Below are 19,775 nucleotides of genomic sequence, written 5' to 3'. Positions count from 1 at the left end.
TCATACTGCTGCTTTTCAGGAGGAGAGATGGGCTGGGGCTGAATAATCTGGTGCAAAAGAGAGTCTGGGATTCAGGCAGGTTCAGGAGATTTCAAGCATGTCAATTTCACCTCTTCACAAGCTGAGTTCGACACCTGCTTTGGGAAAAACATTTTTCCTAAGAAGCCAAAGCATTCCCAGTGCGTTCACACTGGGGAGTCATCACAGGGACAAAGAGGGGAGACCACATTCCCCGACTTGGTCTAAGAGCCAGCCCAGCCCTTCAAGGTCCCTGGTCCTTCCTTCTGGTGTTTAGGTGTTTAGGAACCAGGTGCTTCATGGCTCTACCTTCTACCCCCTAAGGTCATGTCCAAGGGATTTCATCCAATCTGTGGCATTACATTTTTTTTTTCTTTTTAGGGCCACACCTGCAGCATATGGAGGTTCCCAGGCTAGGGGTCTAAAAGGAGCTACAGCTGCCAGCCTATACGACAGCCACAACAACCTGGGATCTGAGCCGAGTCTGCGACCTACACCGCAGCTCACGGCAACACCGGATCCTTAACCCACTGAGTGAGGGCAGGGATCAAACCTGCATCCTCGTGGATACCAGCTGCATTTGTTTCCGCTGAGCCACAATGGGAGCTTCATCCTTTATTCTAACGGTGCCCACAATTACACGTGCAGCCCAGGCCTCTCTTCTGAAGTTCAGATTCTAACATCCAGCTGCCACCTCAATTAGATATGCAAAAAGCATCTCAGACTTTGAGGTACCCAAACTCAGCTCATGACCAGCTCCCCTCTATCTCCCTAACCAACCCTCCCCACCATCTTCCTCATCCTTTTACTGTTTATTTATTTTTTTCTTTTTTGGCCGCCCCGGGGCATATGGAGTTCCCAGGCCAGGGATCCTATCTGAGCCACAGTGACGACTGAAGCCACGGCTTCAGCAACACTGGACCCTCAATCCACTGTGCTGAGCCAGGAACAAACCTTCATCCCAGCGCTTCCCAACTGCCGCCGATCCCACTGCACCCCAGCGGGACCTGCCCCCATCCTTTTGGTTCCCCTGAAACCTTCATCCCTCTGTTCTCTCCTCCTCATCTAAACCACAGCCAATTCCTGGTAGGTCTGTCTCTGAAACAGGCCCAGGATCTGACCGCTGCCACCACCTGGATAAATGCAAAAGGGCTGCTTCCTTCTGGAGGTTTCGGGGGAGAGCCACATCCTTGCCTCTTTGAGCTTACGGAGGCTGCCTACGTTCCTCCGCTCAGGTTCCCTTCCTTGCATGACTCCAACTCTGGATTCTGCATCTTGTCTTCTGCTACTGTACCTGACCCTCCCAAGGGCCCTCACAACTGCCCTGAGCCCACCCTGTAATCCAGGGAAATCCCATCTCAACAGGCAACATCGCATCTGCCAAGTCCCTTTACCATACGAGGTGGCATATTCCCCAATTCCAAGGATTAAAGCGGTGGGGGGGGGGTCCGCCATTATTCAGCCTCCCACCCACCTCCCTCGGAGTGAAAGCCAAAGTCTGCACCACACCCCACAACCCCTGGGATCTAGTCCCCCACCTCCTCCAACTCTCCCCCTCCCTCAGTTGCTTCCAGCCACACTAGTCTTCTTGCTGCTGTTCCCCAAGCAAGCCCATTCCAGGACCTGTGCACCTGTCATGCCCCCGAAACCATGTACCAGACCCTAAATCTTTGTGTTTTGAAGTAAAAGGCCTTTCCTTTAGCCCCCCAAGCTTCCCCTCAGTCTCAAAAGGCTGACTCAGAGTTAATGACTAGGAAAGATTGTTACAGCTAAAAAAACTAGTTAAACCAGTCTCCACAATGTTACACTTTGGCCCCCTGACTTACTACTAATATTTACCTTCTGGTTAGCATTATATGGTACCCGTGTCTGGCTGTTCACAAAGGAACTCTTCCGTGATTGACTGCTTTCTTTTACTAATGGTTCCTTTCCAGTTAGAGTTACATTGCACGTAGTGTTTTCTTTTGTAATTGCAACACCCCTATCACCCCTTCCCTGTGAGCAATGAATTCCAGAGAGAAGATCAAGGCACAATAACCCCAAGGACAACCGGAAACCATCACCAGACTCACTGACGCCAGATATGATGACTCTGAGATGATCTATGGATGAAGAAGAACATAGACACTTTTAATCAATAACCCTGTCTTCTGAGCTAAACCTATAAAACCCCTTGCCATCCCCTCTGAAGTCGGGACATAGTTTTGAGCACTAGCCTGCTAGGTCCTCCTTTGCCTGGAGAAAGCTGTTCTTTCTCTTCCTCAAAACTCTGTCTCCGAGACATAATGGTGCCAGTGTACAGAAGCCACATTTTCAGCTACATGCTCTGCTAGGAAGAGCCCCTGCCTCCCTCAGGTCTCTGACTAAATGGCACCAACTTAGGAGGAGGCGTTCTTTGCTGTCTCCAAGGTACACCACCTTCCCCCCCAAGTCAACACGCTCTTCCACTGTTATTTTTTCCCAGGGCATGTAACATCATCTCTTACGCTTTCCATCCAGCTATCCAGCTATCCCTCCCGCCCCCACTAAAACCTCGGAGAGAGTAACAGCACCCCACCCCCATCTCAAATCTCAACACTCTCTTCCATTCTTATTTTCTCCCCAAGGCATTTAACATTATTCATCGTGCTTTCTATCCATTCATCCCCCCCCCGGCCCCTGCCACTAAAATGTCCTAAGGGGTGTTTCGTCTCCTGCTGTATCCCCCCCACCTCAGAAATCAAACATGAAGTAGGGACTCAGTAAACAGATGCTGGAGAAGTGAATTTCACGTTATTGGAAAAGTAGGGAGTTCCCGTCGTGGCTCAGAGGAAAGGAATCTGACTAGCATCCATCAAGATGCAGGTTTGATCCCTGGCCTCAGTCAGTCAGTGGGTTAAGGATCCGGCGTTGCCCTGAGCTGTGGTTCAGGTCGCAGATGTGGCTCAGATCTGGGCACTGCTGTGGCTGGGGCATAGGCTGGTGGCTACAGCTCTGATTGGACCCCTAGCCTGGGAACCTCCATATGCCGCGGGTGCGGCCCTACAAAGACAAAAAAAAAAAAAAAGAAAGAAAGAAAGAAAAAAAGGTTAAGTTCCTAGTTCCCAGGAAACAAAAAAAGTCAGAATTCATGGGGGGTTCCTGGCTTGGTTCCAATATTCTTACCAATAAGATTCCAAGTTAACAGACTCCATATTTACAGTTGTTTTTTTCTGGGGGTGGTGGGGAGCATGCCCACAGCATGTGGCGGTTTCCAGGCTGGCAATCAAACCCGAGCCACAGCAGTGACAATGCTGAATCCTTAACCTCTGGCCACCAGGGGACTCGCAAATTTACTGTTACAGGAAATTCCACGTAAGTCTCAAAAGCACTTACCATGTTTATTCAGACATGTATGGATGAACATATAGAAGGGGGATCACTATCTCCCTTTTAAAATATATCCAGGAGTTCCCCGGTAGTCTAGTGGTTAAAGGATCTGGCACTGTCACTGCTGTGCTGCAGGTTCCATCCCTGGGCCAGGAACTTCTGCATGCTGTGGGCGCAGCCAAAAAAACCCATCCAAAAGTAACCCCGCAGCCAGTGGAGGGACTGACTGCAGGGACTGACTGTCATAAGGTGCAAGTACACAGGCCCTGGCAACTGCTCAGCCACCAGCCAGGGCAGCACCAGAGGCCACCTGAGCTGGGGAGCACAGAGACACAAAAGACATTCCTACTGTGGCTGGATGGTTCCTGGGGTGCTGGGGGGCAGGGGGACTCCAGAGCAAAAGTGCAACTGCAGTTGCTGGAATGAGGAGCAGAATGGCAGTGCCCTGCCCAGAGGTCACTTCCTCTGCACTTTGCAGAGTGCTATTCTAGCCCCACTGCCACTCACACACCCACACAGCTGGCCATGCCACTGGCCATACTGGACCTCCTCTCCACCTGACACCATCTGGGGAAGCCAGCAGGTGTGCTGTTTTGCTCACACTTGGAATCCGCTTTCTAAGACTCCTCTTACTGGCACACAGATGGGAAGGAGTGGCCAGGAGCACAGACCTGGAAAACAGGTTCAAATCTTGCCTCTGTGATGAACTGTCGCTATGGACATGTCACCAACGCTTTCTAAGCCTCAGATTCCTCACCTCTACGGAGAAAGACAAATACCATCTATCACTTACAGGTGGAATCTAAAAAATGATACAAACGAATCTATTTACAAAACAGAAACAGACCAGCCAGACATAGAGTAAGAGAGAAGGATAAACTAGGAATCTGGGACTAACAGACATACACTACTGTGTATAAAATAGATAACCAACAAGGACCTGCGGTAGAGCACAGGAACTCCTCAATATTTTGTAATAACCTATGCAGGAAAAGAATGTGAAAAAAAAATGGATATACGTATGTGTGTAACTGATTCACTTTGCTGTACACGTGAAACTAACACAACATTGTAAAATCAAATATATGTCAATACAAACTAAAAATTAGGAGTTTCCACTGTGGCTCAGCGGTAATGATCCCAACCAGTATCCACGAGGATGAGAGTTCGATCCCTGGCCTTGCTGTGTGGGTTAAGGATCCAGCGTTCCCATAAACTGGTGTAAGTCACAGATGTGGCTTGGATTCCATGTGGCTGTAGCTGTGGTGCAGGCTGGCAGCTGCAGCTCCGATTTGACCCCAAGCCTGGGAACTTCCATATGCTACACATGTGGCCCTAAAATCCAAAAAAAAAAAAAAAAGAATTAAACTGAAAACAAAAGAAAAATTCCAAATACTAGTCTTAGCAATTACTGGAGTTAATGCAGGAAAAACACTTAACATAGTGCCTTGGCATATGAGGCCTTAATACATATTATTATATAGCTATTATTACCTTTCTATTATAGTACTCTTGACTTTAAAAAAAATCACTCTCCCAAAATAAATAATACACCGTCTTCATCTTGAGTTTAGACAGAGGTTTACCATTTATTTCCAGCTAAGTATCTGCCTGCAGTTTGGGAAAACTGCCAGCAGGCAGATGCTGAGATGAAGCTTTTCCAGGTATGGCAGCAAAAAATAAACTCATGTAAAGACTTTCTCCTCAATTCTAGTCCTAAAGAAAAAATATATACTTTGGTATTGAAGGGTATAACAGACATATTAGACAAATATGACTACATGCAGCATTTAAATAGGATAATCACCGTGAGATTTAAAAATATGTAGATAAGGTGTGTGTGGGTTCAACTAGGTATTTTTCTACCAAAATATTAGCTGATAGAAATCACTGATTCATCCAACACCCTATGTTACTTCATTGCTTGAAAAGTGAAATAAAACAACCAAATGACATTTTTTTTCTCATTTCTCCTCGTCACACCTATCAAGGACACATATCACAAGCAGTACATGAGTTCTACCAAATTACCAAGAATCAATCTCGCACATAGAGACGTGATTCAGCAGGTCAGGGAAGGAGCGGGTATCTGTGTTCTGCAAAAGCTCCCCCATGAACCACGCATGCAAAGGCTGATGCTTGGCAATCACCATTCGGAATCTTTCTTCAGGAAAGAAGGCTTTTTTGCCTTTAAAATGTTTGGGAACATCTTCTCTTGATCCTTAGCCTGCTCCTTAAGCAGAACTTGATGACACATAACTCAGTACAGAGTTGGTGCCCAGTTGCTCTGCAGCCCTTAAAATCTGTACAAGTGCCTCAAGACCTTGGACAGCAACCAAGGAACTTCAGAAGATGGGACAGGATGGGTGAAACTGCCTGTGTTCCATGGAATCAGGTGAATGCTTTTTCTATAGACTGATGCTGCCCCCCAAAGTTTTCGGGCCTATGGAAACGCTCTGCATTTTCCCCACACACACACGCAAGGTAGCCACAAGCCACGTGCAGTTACTAAACACATGAGGTATGGCGCGTAGCATCCACAGTGGACAGCACAGCTCTGGGCAAAAGCCCCAGTGGGCTTGCTTGTAGCCTTGTGATCTGAGGTTCTCGTTTCATTAATTCATTCAGTTAATCCCTGGAGTACCTACTGGTTCCTAGCATGTGGGAGGCAGTGGGGATGGAGCAGAGAACCAAGAGCAGGTCCCTGCTCTTCTGTTGCTTACATCCTCATGGAGAAGCACTGGCCTCTTTCAAACCTTCAGACTCATGTGAGGGACTTTTTCAAACAAAACTGGGTCAAAGGTGTTTTTTAAAACCGTGTTATTTTCGGGAGTTCCCGTTGTGGCTCAGCAGTAAGGAAGCTGATTAGTATCCATGAGGATGTGGGTCTCATCCCTGGCTTTGATCAGTGGGTTAAGCATCCAGCATGGCCATGAGCTGTGGTGTAGGTCAAAGATGTGGTGCAGATCCTGCATTGCTGTGTCTGCATAGGCCAGCAGCTCCAGCTCCAATTCAACCCCTAGGCTGGGAACTTCCATATGCTGTGGGTGCAGCCCTAAAAAAAAAAAAAAAAAAAAGCCAAAAGAAAAATTGTGTTATTTTGGAGCACAAAAGCAAATAGCCGTAGCTTGAGAAACTTTGCAGCTCTGTGTATCGAAGAAATAAAAGGATACTCAGAGTCCTCATGAGAAAAGGAAAGAGAACTCAAGAGATTTTTTTCTAGAAGGGCAGCATAACCTCAGTAACAGAGTAACTGGTGGTACATTATTTTTGAGGGAGGGCTTAAGGCTCACAGGGCCACCTGAAGAGCCTGGAGGGGTAGGACCAAGGAATTCCCAGCTACAACCTATTCAACAGTTTCTACCAGAGATGGCATCAGGAGAAAAGCCAATTCATGATCGGAAATGTTTCTTTTCCTTTTTAGGGCTGCACCTGCGACATATGGAAGTTCCTGGGCCAGGGGTCAAATCAAAGCTACAGCTGCCAGCCTACACCGCAGCCACAGCAACGTGGGATCTGAGCCAAACCTGCCACCTACACCACAGCTTACAGCAACATCAGATCCTTAAACCAATGAATGAGGCCAGGGATCAAACCCACAAACTGTTTCAGGATGGTAACGGTTATAGAAAAAGGGAAAAGTCTCTTCAAAAGAAGTGAACATGGTTTGATCCACACACACCGTTTTAATGTAGCGCTGACAGCTCCCTGCATGTGAGCCCATGTGCACGGGGCAGACATGGGCTGGTGGCAGGTTCAGCTTCTTAACCTGCTGAGCCACAATGGGAACTTCCTTTTTTTTTTTTAATGGCCACATGAACAGCATATGGAAGGTCCCTGGGCCAGGGATTAAATCCGAGCCACAGCTGCAGCAACGCCACATCCTTAACCCACAGTGCCACAGCGGGAACTTCCTAGACAGGTATTTTTAAGCAGTAGTCATAAATGTGTTAATAATGTGGTAGTTTTGAAGGGGTTACAATGAAATATCAGGAGTTCCTGCTGTGGCTCAGCGGTTAGCGAACCCAACTAGCATCCACGAGGATGTGGGTCCGACCTCTGGCCTCGCTCAGTGGGTTAAGGATCCAGCGTTGCCATGAGTTGTGATGTACGCCGCAGATGTGGCTAGGATCCTGTGTTCCTGTGGCTGTGGTGTAGACCGGTGGCTACACTCCAACTGGACCCCTAGCCTGGGAACCTCCATAGGCTGCGGATGCGGCCCTAAAAAGATAAAAAGACCCCCCCCCCACACACACACACACACAAAGATCAAGGGATACTCCCCCCCCAAAAAAGACCAATGATTAGATTTAAAAAAAAAAAAAAAAAAGGCGATGATCCCCAGTGGTAAAGGAGGAGTCCTGGGCAGTACCATCACTGCTCATCTAAGGCTCTTTCCACCGCCCCAGACAGGCAGCTGAGCTAGGTCAAGGTCATCTTTCAACAGCAGCAGTTTGGAGAGTCTGGGGGCAGTGGCTGCTCAGCAATGGGGCAGGTCAAGCCCAGAACACCTAAACTCTGGTCAATGACAAACATGACGAGAAAGGATCAGAAGTGGGCACCTTCGTGGAGGGCATTTGCCAAGAAGAGGAGAGAGGGATTTTCAGAGTTGCCGCCTTGGGAATCATGACCATTAATTCAACCCAGAACTAAATCAATCCATCAGCCACCTTACCTAGTTCTGGGGGCAGCACGGTCAGGCGGTTCCCCTGAATGTGGAGCTCCTTAAGCTGAGTAAGCTCCCCGATTTCCTTAGGCAGCGAGATCAGGTCGTTATCCCTGAGGCTGAGCTAAACGTAAGAAAAACATGGCAGTTGTCAACACAGTTTTCACATCAAGAGACGCTCGACAGAAACTCCCGCCCTCCGTCTGCGCCCTCTCTCCCTCTTCTTTGAATGCTCTATCCTTTCAACTTAGTGACCGGTGTCTGCAGACAACCAAGGAACAGTATCGGGGACTAGTGGTCTTATTCCCGCTACACAAACCCGTCCTCTGGCGCCAATTGACTTGATTCCACTCCTACAAGGGCTGCAGAAGTGAATTGATTTTCTCGGAATTTAGATAAATTACTTACTATCTGCAACTTGGTGAGCTTCCCAATATCAGGCGGCAGGATTTCAAAATCGTTGTCACTGAGATAGAGTGCACGCAGGGTGGCTGCAAATTAAACAGCAATATATAAACAGGGTGGCATGGAACCCAACTATTTGAGGTCTGATCAATACAAGGGAGTCAGCTTTGATTAATAACCCTGGCTTGGTGAAAAGCCCGTGACATACTGAGGGCTCGCCATAATAACAAGCAGGTCAAACTCAGATTTACTGGCTTATTGTGGAGCTGGTGTGTTCCGGAAAACATCTATATCCAAGAGGACTGACACAATTAACAAGGGTGGGTACCCGCAGTTTCTGGCCCGGAGTTTCAATATGCTTTCAGAAGAGATGGCTATGTTTCCTCTATGCCTTCCCATTCACGTTAATCGGTTGATTTGCATCCAGAGAGAAGCCAAGAAAACCACAGTGCCGCTTCTATCAATGCTAAGGGCAAGAGGGCAAAATAGAACTAGGTTTAAAAAATACATCAAGAACCAAAAGGCTTTCCAGGGATGGAGGCCAAAATTGCCATTGGTTTGTCTCCATAATCAGACTATTATTACTGGGTTCTATAGGGTTAACCACAAAAATGAATGAAGACGAAGGAGCTAAAATAATGACATGGAGTTTAAAAACAGAAAACTCTAACACAGGCAGAACATTAGTCATCAGAAATTTGTTAAAAGATGGAGCTCCTGTTGTGGCACAGCGGAAACAAATGCAACCTAGTATCCATGAGGATGTGGGGCTGATCCCCGGCCTTGATCAGTGGGTTAAGGATCCGGGGTTTCCCTGAGCTGTGGTGTAGGTTACAGATGCAGCATGGATCCCACGTTGCTGTGGCATAGGCTGGCATCTGCAGCTCCAATTTGACCCTTAGCCTGGGAACCTCCATATGCCACAGATGCAGCCCTAAAAAGCCAAAAAAAGAAAAAAAAATTAAAGAAATTTGTTAAAAGAAAAAGAACAAAAACAAAGGAGTTCCAGCTGTGTGGCACAATGGGATCAACAGTGTCTCTGAGGTGGCAGGGACTTGGGTTTGATCCCCAGCCCAGCACAGTGGATTAAGCTTCCCGTGATGCCCCAGCCTTGGCAGCTCTGGCTCGGATTCAATCCCTGGACGGGGAACTCCATACGCAGAGGGGCGGCCAAAAAAGTGGATGTAGGAGTTCCCGTCGTGGTGCAGCAGAAATGAATTCAACTAAGAACCATGAGGTTGCAGGTTCGATCCCTGGTCTCGCTCAGTGGGTTAAGGATCCAGTGTTGCCGTGAGCTTCAGTGTAGGTCGCAGATGTGGCTCAGATCCTGCATTGCTGTGGCTGTGGCGCAGCCTGGCAGCTACAGCTCTGACTAAACCCCTAGCCTGGGAACCTCTATGTGCCGAGGGTGTGGCCCTAAAAAGGCAGGGGGAAAAAAAAGAGAGAGAAAGAAGTTTGTTTACAGTATTATCCAATGATACCAATGTCCAAACTCCTGAAGCCTAAATCCTACACCATCTTTTTATCCTGACCCAAAAGGGGAAAGTATAAGCAGATATACATTTTATTTGTTCACAGGGATTCAATTACATTCCAATATCTTAAGACTGGACAGAATTATAAGTTAATATACATGAGAAAAACAACTTCTTCCACCACCCAAGAAAATATGTTAGAGGTGGTTTCACGTGCTTTCCAAGTCTGAGATAAAGAGGACACATAAAGTAAAAGGTAAAACTTTAGATACTAATTCAGAAAAATCAGAATTTCTGGATGCCGTATATGTCACTATTTGGAGAAGTGGTACATTCATTGAGAGACAGCAACTCTTCCCTAAATATTTCCTGAGTTCTTGATAAAAATCAGTTTTTCCTATATTTTTTTTGCAAGCACCTGCAGCAAGCAATGTGTGTTCAGAGCAAAGGATCAAGTGTGTTCATATGTGACTAACAATTTCTTAACGTCTGATGGTATGCTATGGACAAAATAGACTGGATCAGTAAGAATGCTTTCTGAAAGGCTTAAAACGGGAATCCTGACTAGAAATGCTTAAAATTCTGTGAGTGGTTTATTAACTGGCATGCTTATAAATAACTGATCAGAATATCTTTGAGCAAAAAGCTGTCAAAGAGTTAATAGCAACAAAGGAGGGACATAATAATAATGAAGCATAATTTTTTTCTAATCTTTTTTTTTTTTTTTGCTTTTTAGGGATGCACTTGCGACTTACAGAGGTTCCCAGGCAAGGGGTCCAATTGGAGCTGCCTCACAGCTTGCAGCAACAGTAGATCCTTAACCCACTGAGTGAGGCCAAGGATCAAACCTGCACTCTCATGGATATTAGCTGGGTTCAGTACCTCTGAACCACAACAGGAGCTCCCTGAATGTGCTTTCAAAACAGAGTCAAGTTCCCTAGCAAAATGGGAGACTTGAGCTCATTTAAGTAAAAATCTCAATCAGAAAGTTAATATGACATTACCAAGTCTACCTTGAGTGCAGTGAGGTCAGATCACTATATATCAAACACACATATTGCTGAGCTGGGAAGGAATATTCAAAGGAATCTGAAGGAAAAAAAAAAAACTGGTATGTCCAATAATTTCTCTTGGCGTTGGGGCCCTGGCAAATAAATTTCGCTTTGAGAACGCCAAGGACCATTTTTAAGGAGATTTATAGAATTCAAAGTTTCTTACTCAGGTAGAAGAAGTTTCCAGGAAGAGAATTTTCACTCAAGTTGTTATAAGTCAGGTCAAGGACCTCCAGAGCTGGCAGGGATCCAAATCCTCGAGGCAGCGTGTTTAGTCTATTCATGCTGTGGTTGGGGGAGAAAAATGCAAGCCGTCACCCGCACGTGTATTTATACAGACTTCTCTGTGCCACGGGCCTCAGAGCTGCACATGAGTGGCTCAACCCTTAAAAACTGCACGATTCTATCATGACTTTGTGCTATTTTACCAGCCTAGTAATTCCAGGCAGAGAACCCACAGATTCATGAGACATCTGATAATGTTTTCGTTGTCCCTTTTCCCAATGGCACTGTTCAGTCATTGCTGTACAGAGAACGTGAAAACATCCCAAGGCATCCGGGCTTCTAGAGAAAAATTTCCTTATGAATGCAGCAATAAGACCTCAAAAGACACAGATAAAGACTGCAGATAGACTTCTGCTCTATTTGATCTCACTATTTGGGAGACAAAAATCACATTTTTGTTTTGTCTTGTTTTGCAACTGCTAATAGTTCAAAATAGGAGTTCCAGTCATGGCTCAGTGCTTAACAAATCCGACTAGGAACCATGAGGTTGCGGGTTCAATCCCTGGCCTTGCTCAGTGGGTTAAGGATCTGGCATTGCCGTGAGCTGTGGTGTAGGCCAGTGGCTACAGCTCCGATTCAACTCCTAGCCTGGGAACCTCCATATGCTGCCGGAGAGGCCCAAGAAATAGCAAAAAGACCAAAAAAAAAAAAAAAAATCTCCAATTAGAATCAAGATGGCCAGGGATGGGGGAGGGGAGATGGGGAGCTGTTTAACCCACACATAGTTCCAGCCTGGCAAGATGAAAAACTTCAGACTTCTCTTGGAGCTTAGAGAGTTAAGGACCCTGGGTTGTCAATGCAATGGTTCAGGTGGCTGCTGTGGCGAGGGTTCAGTCCCTGGCCCAGGAATTTCCACATGCCGTGAGTGTGCCAAAACAAACAAACAAACAAACAAACAAACAAAAACCCCAAAACAAAAACCCAAACAAAACAGAACAGAAAGATGAGAACCTGCTAGAGACTGCTGCACAACAATGTCAGTATACTTAAGGCTTCTGTATCATAAACATAAAATGGTTAAAATGGTAAAATTTTATTTATGTCATGTGTATTTTATCACAACTGAAAATTTTCAAATATATGTATCTCTCACCAATGAAAGCTAAGGAAAATATTTTCCTAATATTTTTTATTTTCTTCAAGACTCTTTTTTCTTTTTTTTGGCCATGCCATCAGCATGTTCCTGGGCCAGGGATCAAACTTGCGCCACATCAGTGACCCCAGCCACTTAAGTGATAAACACTAGATTCTTAACCCACGGAGCCACAAGGGAACTCTAAGACTCTTGTTTCTTTATTTAAAGGTTCTTTGTAATTAAAGTATAGCTGATTTACAATGTTGTGCCAATTTCTGCTGTACTGCAAAGTGACCCAGGCATACACATATATACATTCCTTTTCTTATCTTCCATCATGTTCTATCCCAAGATGCTGGATATAGTTCCCTGTGCTATAGAGTAAGAGCTCATTGCTTATCCATTCTAAATACAATAGTTTGCATCTACTAACCCCAAACTCCCAGTCCATCCCACTCTCCCCTCCTCAACTCCTGTTTTACTTGATGTGGTTCCCTCTGAACACATGTAAAACCTGATTTAAAAAAAAAAAAAAATCTCATATAGGCTGGCAAATATTGAAAAGTAGGAGGGGCTGTGACACTAAAAATAATTCTAGACACTGATCCTTCTCACATGAGATTCAATTCTGTTCACACCCACCAAACAGGCCTTGTAAGAAATAGCTGACAGCAAAGAGAGAAACCTAGAAACGAGTGATTTCCACTTCATGATGAGTATGAGTCTTAAGCTAACTTGACACTTAGCACAATAACCTCCAAGACAATTTACTGTAATGCTAAAAACTGATGCTTTCTCTGAATTCGGAATTGGTGAAGCACACTTATGCCAAGTGTTTTGCCTGGGTCACCAAACTATCAGCGACTGGAGGCAGGCCAGCACTGCTTACCATCTCTGGGAAGCAGCGATGGATGCACTAACAGGGTACGAGAGGTTAAGTACCAGGGGCCTCTCACTCTACTGCTGTGAGAATGACAAGTGTCTCAGAGCACTCAGTACTCGTGGAGGCCAAGGCACCCCTCACTCCCAGACCCCAGCGGGAGGATGCCAAGTAAAGCGAAGGGAAAAAATCAGAGCGAGTGAGAAAAGCACCGAAGCATACATCAGGCACTTCTTTCTTTTTTTGTTTTTTTTTTAATGATTTTTATTTTTTCCATTGTAGCTGGTTTAGTGTTCTGCCAATTTTCTACCGTACAGCAAGGTGACCCAGTCACACATACATGTATACATTCCTTTTCTCACATTATCATGCTCCATCCTAAGTGACTAGATATAGTTCCCAGTGCTATACAAGCAGGATCTCACCGCTTATCCATTCCAAAGGCAGTAATTTGCATCTATTAACCCCAGATTCCCAGTCCATCCCACTCCCTCCCCCTCCCCCTTGGAAATCACAAGTCTGTTCTCCAAGTGCATGGTTTTCTTTTCTGTGGAAAGGTTCATTTGAGGAACTTCTTTCTTTAAATGATATTAAAAGTTACCTATTTTTAAAATTTTTTTAATTAATTTTTTTTTCCTTTTACAGCCGAATCTGTGACACATGGAAGCTCTTGGGTTAGGGGTCCAATCGAAGCTGCAGCTGCTGGTCTACACCACAGCCACGGCAACACCTGCTTCGAGCCACATCTGTGACCTATGACGTAGCTTGTGGCAATGCCAGATCCTCAGCCTGCTACTCGAGGCCAGAGACTGAACCCACATCCTCACCGACACTACATCAACCCCTTGTCTGCTGAGCCACAATGGAAACTCCAAAGTAACCTATTTTTGAGAATGACCAATAAAGTTTTTCTTTCCCAACATAGGAGTACACTTGTGAAACATGAGGTACAGGAAATGCAAGCTCAGACTTACTTGGAAGAACACCAAAAAGGGAGTTCTTCGCCCATCTCCAGCCTAGAGCCGAGAGCTGATTCTTGCCTTTGAGTGGCAAAAGTCGACCACACTGCAGGTCTCTTTCTCCTTGAGTAATAAGCCCATATGCCCAGCATGTCAGGAACTCAGCAGAGGCCCCATCCCAGTGGCAGCAGGGAACGCAGTGGATCCACTAACCAGGCGGGCAGAGTAAACAGCAAACGAGATCTAGAATCTCAAAGCAACTGGGAGCTGAAGTGCAGTTTGGACGGTGCATACACGTCCTAATTGCTCTGCTGCCCTAAGGTCTCCTGTGTCGATTTTTTCATGCTGGCTGTTTATTTTCAGGGGTCTTCCATGCCTTGCCTTAACCAGGGCTGTGCAGGTATACTTCTCTATGGTTTTTGAGAACAGAAGTATTCTTTATGAAAACCCAACTTATTTTTTTTTTCTTTTACGGCCACACCTGTGGCATATGGAAGTTCCTGGGTTAGTGGTCGAATCAGAGCTGCAACTGCAGACCTATACCACAGCCATGACAACACCAGATCTGAGCCACATCTGTGACCTACCATGCAGCTGTGGCAACACCGGATCCCCAACCCACTGAGTGAGGCCAGGGATAGAATGCACATCCTCCCAGACACTATGTCAGGTTCCCAACCTGCTGAGCATGACAGGAACTGCCAGAAACCCATCTTAATTCCTTTCCCAAGGAACTAAGAGTTGCTTTCAGACTGTGACAACACCATCCGTGTATCTACGTAACTAAGTACAGGAGTGTTAACACACTCAGTAAATCACTGAGAGCCAAAAATACAAACAGCTCCAAAGTTAGAGGCAACTTAGATGAAGTCAAGAAAAAAGGCAAGCTCACCACTCTGTCCTGAGGCACCTTGAACCTAGACAAACAAGACCTGGGCTCAGTCTCCTCTTCCCAAAGCTGTCTCCATCTGCACTTTCAGCTACCCCACCCATCCCATCCATACTGTCTTAGCAGTTTACTGCTTAAAAAAATATATATATGTGTGTGTGTGTATGTGTGTGTGTGTGTGTATATAATTTTTTTTTTTTTTGCATTTTAGGGCCACACCTGCAGCATATGGAAGTTCCCTGGCTAGTGGGTCGAATCAGAGCTACAGCTGCCAGCCTACGCCACAGCAACACAGGATCTGAGCCTCGTCTGCAACCTACACCACAGCTGACAGCAATGCTGGATCCTTAACCCATGGGGCCAGGGATTGAACCCGGGTCCTCATGGATATTACTGCTGAGCCACAACAGGAACTCCCTTAGATATTTTTTCATATAAAATCCCTCCCCTGCCTTCACAGTCCCAGTCCTGGTTCACCAGGAACAGATGCCTGGACCCCTGATGGGTCTCCTCCACGTGCTCTTGCTTGTGAAAATCAACTCCTCCTCCCCGCCCCCCGCAGCCCCGTGCACACTCCCCCAAGGTCCGCAGGATAAGACCACAGCTCCGTGAGTTGAGACACAAGCCCCTCCATTAGTCCTTGACTCCTTGCCACAAAGAACATGTATTTATTTACAAGCTGTCTCCCCTGTGTGCTCGCAAAGGGCCGGGTGGCTGGTACCAGAACAGCGCCTGGCCCAGAACTAACGGCTCAAGATACACTCACGGCTCAAGATACACTCACGGAATGAATAGCACACTCCACGCTTCTCCTCCTGGCCTCACCGCCTCCCTCGCCCCTCCCTGCCTCACACTACGCTCTGCAACACCAAGCAACTCCTGCAACAGGCGGTGCTCTGAGCTCCTAGGTGAGCCATTCTCGCAGGTGATGTCTTCCCTCGACTTGTCAGCCTGAGGCCACCCCTCTCAGCATCAAGGTTCACTCTGACACCAGCCTGTGTGGGAACTGTTCCTGGAAACTCACCTGGAGACCCAGGTGCTCCCTGTCCCTTCCTCCCACCACCATGTGACAACACCCCCCACATCAGTGACCCAGCCAGACACTGTCCCCCCCACCAAACACCTCCTTAAGACCAGAGACTGTGACTTTCACCGCTGATCCCCAAATGAGCAAGGTTCCGGAGGCAGAAAAGGCACCTACATGCTCACAAGATAAATGAATCCAAAAGTAAAACAATGACAATGATGATCAAAGCTAAACGCAGGTACCACTTACTATGTGCCAGGTGCTGTCCTGAGCACTTTATGCGCAACGATGAACTCAGTCAATGATGAAGAAATGTACAGTAGGAATACAGGTCTAGGAGTTCCCTGGTGGCTTAGTGGTTAAGCGATGCCACCGCTGTGGCGCAGGTTCGATCCCCAGCTTGGGAACTTTCGCATGCCTTAGGCATGGCCAAAACCATAAATAAGTGTTTAAAAGAAATTTTTAAAAATACATATCTAGTATATATGTCTTGTTTTAGCTTCTTTCTTACAAGCAAAGGAAATAGTAGGACTTGATTTTCAGAACAGAGATATAAACGGAGGATCCTTTCTTTTCTGCTTTGCCAGATGGGCTTACAGTCTCCCTACTTGTAGGAGGAAAAACCCATCTGCTAGAAAGTGACTTTTCCCCTCCTCTAAACTTCACTTCCCCTAGACATGAGGAGGAAGAATGCTCACGCCAGAGCTTAACGAAGGTCGTCTCTCAAGCACACTGAACATCAAATTAAGTTTCCAACCCGATGCCTGGCGGAAACACTCTCAACTAAAAATCAGTCCAGAAGTGAGATTTTTTTTTTTTTTTCAGGATTGCTCCCTAGTAAACTGACAAATACCTGGCCAGCTTCCACAGCCACTCTGTGTAAGTCATGAACTGAATCAACGCATGTAACGGCTATAATGTAATGACTGTAAGACTTCACACAGAGGATGGGGCATGAGTGGGCCATTTCCCTTAACAGCTACAACAGTGACAATGGAATTCACAAGCCCAAGTTCTGGGTGGCATTTATGGTGTCTGATGGACAAGGCACGGACCCTCAACACTGGGGTCCCCTGATAAGCTCTGCCACGAACCTCAGGGGCAACCAGGAGCAAGTCACTTAACCCCGTGGAAAGATCTGGGTTTCCAGGCAGCAAAGTGAAAGCAGGAACACCTAGCCAGCCTCTTTTCCAACTGCCGAGAGCATCAAATACTGCTACCAGGACTTGAAAACTGGGAAAGCCTTGGGAGACTGACCCAAGAAAACATCTGCACAGTTGATGCTGGATCATGTTTCCCCCATGTTCTCTTCTAGGAGTTTTATGATGTCTTATGTTTACGTCTTTAAGCCACTTTCTTTTGTTTTGTGTCGTTTCGTTTTAGGGCCATCCCCTGCAGCATATGGAAGTTCTCAGGCTAGGGGTCAAATCAGAGCTACAGCAGCTGGCCTACTCCACAGCCACAGCCACAGCCACGCCAGATCCGGGCCAAGTCTGCAACCTCCACCACAGCTCACAGCAATGCTGGATCCTTAACCCACCGTGCGAGGCCAAGGATTGAACCCCTGTCCTCCTGGATACTAGTCACGTTCGTTATCGCTGAGCCATGATGGGAACTCCCCTTTTAGCCATTTTGAGTTAATTTTTGTGCATGGTGTGAGGGTGTGTTCTAGCTTCATTGATTTACACGCAGCTGTTCAGGTTTCCCAACACCACTTGCTGAAGAGATTTTACCCATTTTATACTCTTGACTCCTTTGTCGAAGATTAACTGACTGTAGGTGTCTGGGTTTACTCTTGGGCTCTCTGCTCTGTTGCACTCACTGATCCATAGGTTCATTTTTGTACCAGTAGCACACTGTCTGGATTACTAGTGCTTTGTAATATGATCTGAAGTCTGGGAAGTTATACCCCCTACTATGGATGAATGGATTAAGAAGATGTGGTACAGGAGTTTCCATTGTGGCTCAGCAAGTTAAGAACCCAACTAGTATCCATGAGGATTCGGATCCAATCTCTGGACTTGCTTAATGGGTTAAGGGTCCAGCGTGTCATGAGCTGTGGTGCAGGGGGCAGATGTAGCTCAGCTCCTACGCTGCTGTGGCTGTGTAAAATGTGGCACAAATGAACCTATCTACAGAACAGAAACAGACTCACAGACAAGGAGAACAGACTTGTGGGTGCCAAGGGGAAGGGGGGAGGGAGTGGGATGGACGGGGAGTTTGGGGTTAGTAGATGCAAACTCTTACATGTAGAATGGATAAGCAATGAGGTCCTGCTGTATAGCACAGGGAACTATATCCAGTCTCATGAGACAGAGTATGATGGAAGATAATATGAGAAAAAGAATGTATATATATGTATGTATGACTGGGTCACTTCTAGGTACAGCAGAAACTGACATAAATAATTACTATACTGTATTTATTTATTTATTTATTTTTGTCTTTTTGCCTTTTCTAGGCCCGCTCCCTCTCGGCATATGGAGGTTCCCAGGCTAAGGGTCTAATCGGAGCTGTAGCCACCAGCCTACGCCAGAGCCACAGCAACACGGGATCTGAGCCACATCTGTGACCTACACCACAGCTCATTGCAACGCCAGATCCTTAATCCACTGAGCAAGGCCAGGGATCGAACCTGCAACCTCATGGTTCCTAGTCAGATTCGTTAACCACCAAGCCACGACAGGAACTCCTTTTTTAAATTACAGTTATTTTGGAGTTCAAAAAGGCAAAAAGACCAAAAAAAATAAAAATAAAAAAAAATAAAGCAAAATGCAACCTGGTTCTACTACCTCCGCTCATTTAAAATGCCTCTTTTTACCTTAACATAAAGAGAGACACAGGATTATAACCTCTCAACTAGAAAAAAGAATTATAAGAATTCATGATGCAAGGTTAGGAAACGTATCCTTCCCTCTGGAGAAAGAAAGTGCTTTGTACACTATTTCTACTCAACACAGACAGGAAAAAAACAACAACAACAACCCTATTACAACTGGTCTGCACAGTCAGTGCTATGCAGTGAGATCCCTTCTTGGTGAACCTAACAAAAATAAAATTTTATTGTTAACAAAACACAATTAAAAAAACCCTCCCTTATTGCATCAACGATTAGCTTCTCAATTAGTGAGCAAACGGCTATGCACTAATGCAGACCATTGAAAAGATATATTAAAACAATAAAAACTTTTGGAGTTTCCTAGTGGCTCAGTGGGTTAAGGATCTGGCCTTGCAGCTGTGGCTGGGATTCAATCCCTGGCCCGGGAACCTCCATATGCCATGGATGCAGCCAAAAAACAAAACAATACAAAACCTAAACCAGAAAAACAAAAAAAAAAAACCTTCAAAAAATCTAAAATGTGGCAAGAAATTAGAAACCAGCTTCTTGGACATAATCACACAAATGGCAGAGCCCACCCCTGCCCTGGCCCACGTGCCCCTCTCAGCCCCTCCTCTTCCCCGGTTCCTTTCTCCTCCAGGCTACTCACCCAAGGTTCAGGTGTTTGAGTTTCTGAAGGCTGCTGATCTGCGTGGGCAGCTCCTCAATCTGGTTATTAAAAAAGTTGAGCACTTCCAAATTCTTCAGTTCTGCTATGTTGGGTGGCACAGCTACGGAAAGAGAAATGCTGAGTGTGAAGGCAGGCGGGCCACTCATTTGGTTCTCCTTGCGAATGGAAGAAAGATGAAACTCCAGCA

At 46.1% G+C, this 19,775-nt stretch overlaps 1 protein-coding gene across 2 annotated transcripts in view; it reads right to left on the bottom strand.

Moving 5' to 3' along the window:
- Nucleotides 1-19,775, bottom strand: part of RSU1 (Ras suppressor protein 1) — a 204,293-nt gene that overhangs the window by 139,182 nt on the left and 45,336 nt on the right. For both annotated transcript variants that reach the window (XM_047754560.1, XM_047754562.1), the window contains exons 4-7: nt 19,568-19,688; nt 11,131-11,249; nt 8,441-8,523; nt 8,042-8,156 (exon numbers count right to left, since the gene is read on the bottom strand). In XM_047754560.1, coding sequence (XP_047610516.1) covers nt 8,042-8,156; nt 8,441-8,523; nt 11,131-11,249; nt 19,568-19,688 — 438 coding nt within the window. The remainder of the gene's footprint in view (nt 1-8,041; nt 8,157-8,440; nt 8,524-11,130; nt 11,250-19,567; nt 19,689-19,775) is intronic.

This window comes from Phacochoerus africanus, chromosome 12, assembly GCF_016906955.1.
Source record: "Phacochoerus africanus isolate WHEZ1 chromosome 12, ROS_Pafr_v1, whole genome shotgun sequence".
NCBI lineage: Eukaryota > Metazoa > Chordata > Mammalia > Artiodactyla > Suidae > Phacochoerus > Phacochoerus africanus.
This window is presented reverse-complemented; position numbering and strand designations above follow the sequence as displayed.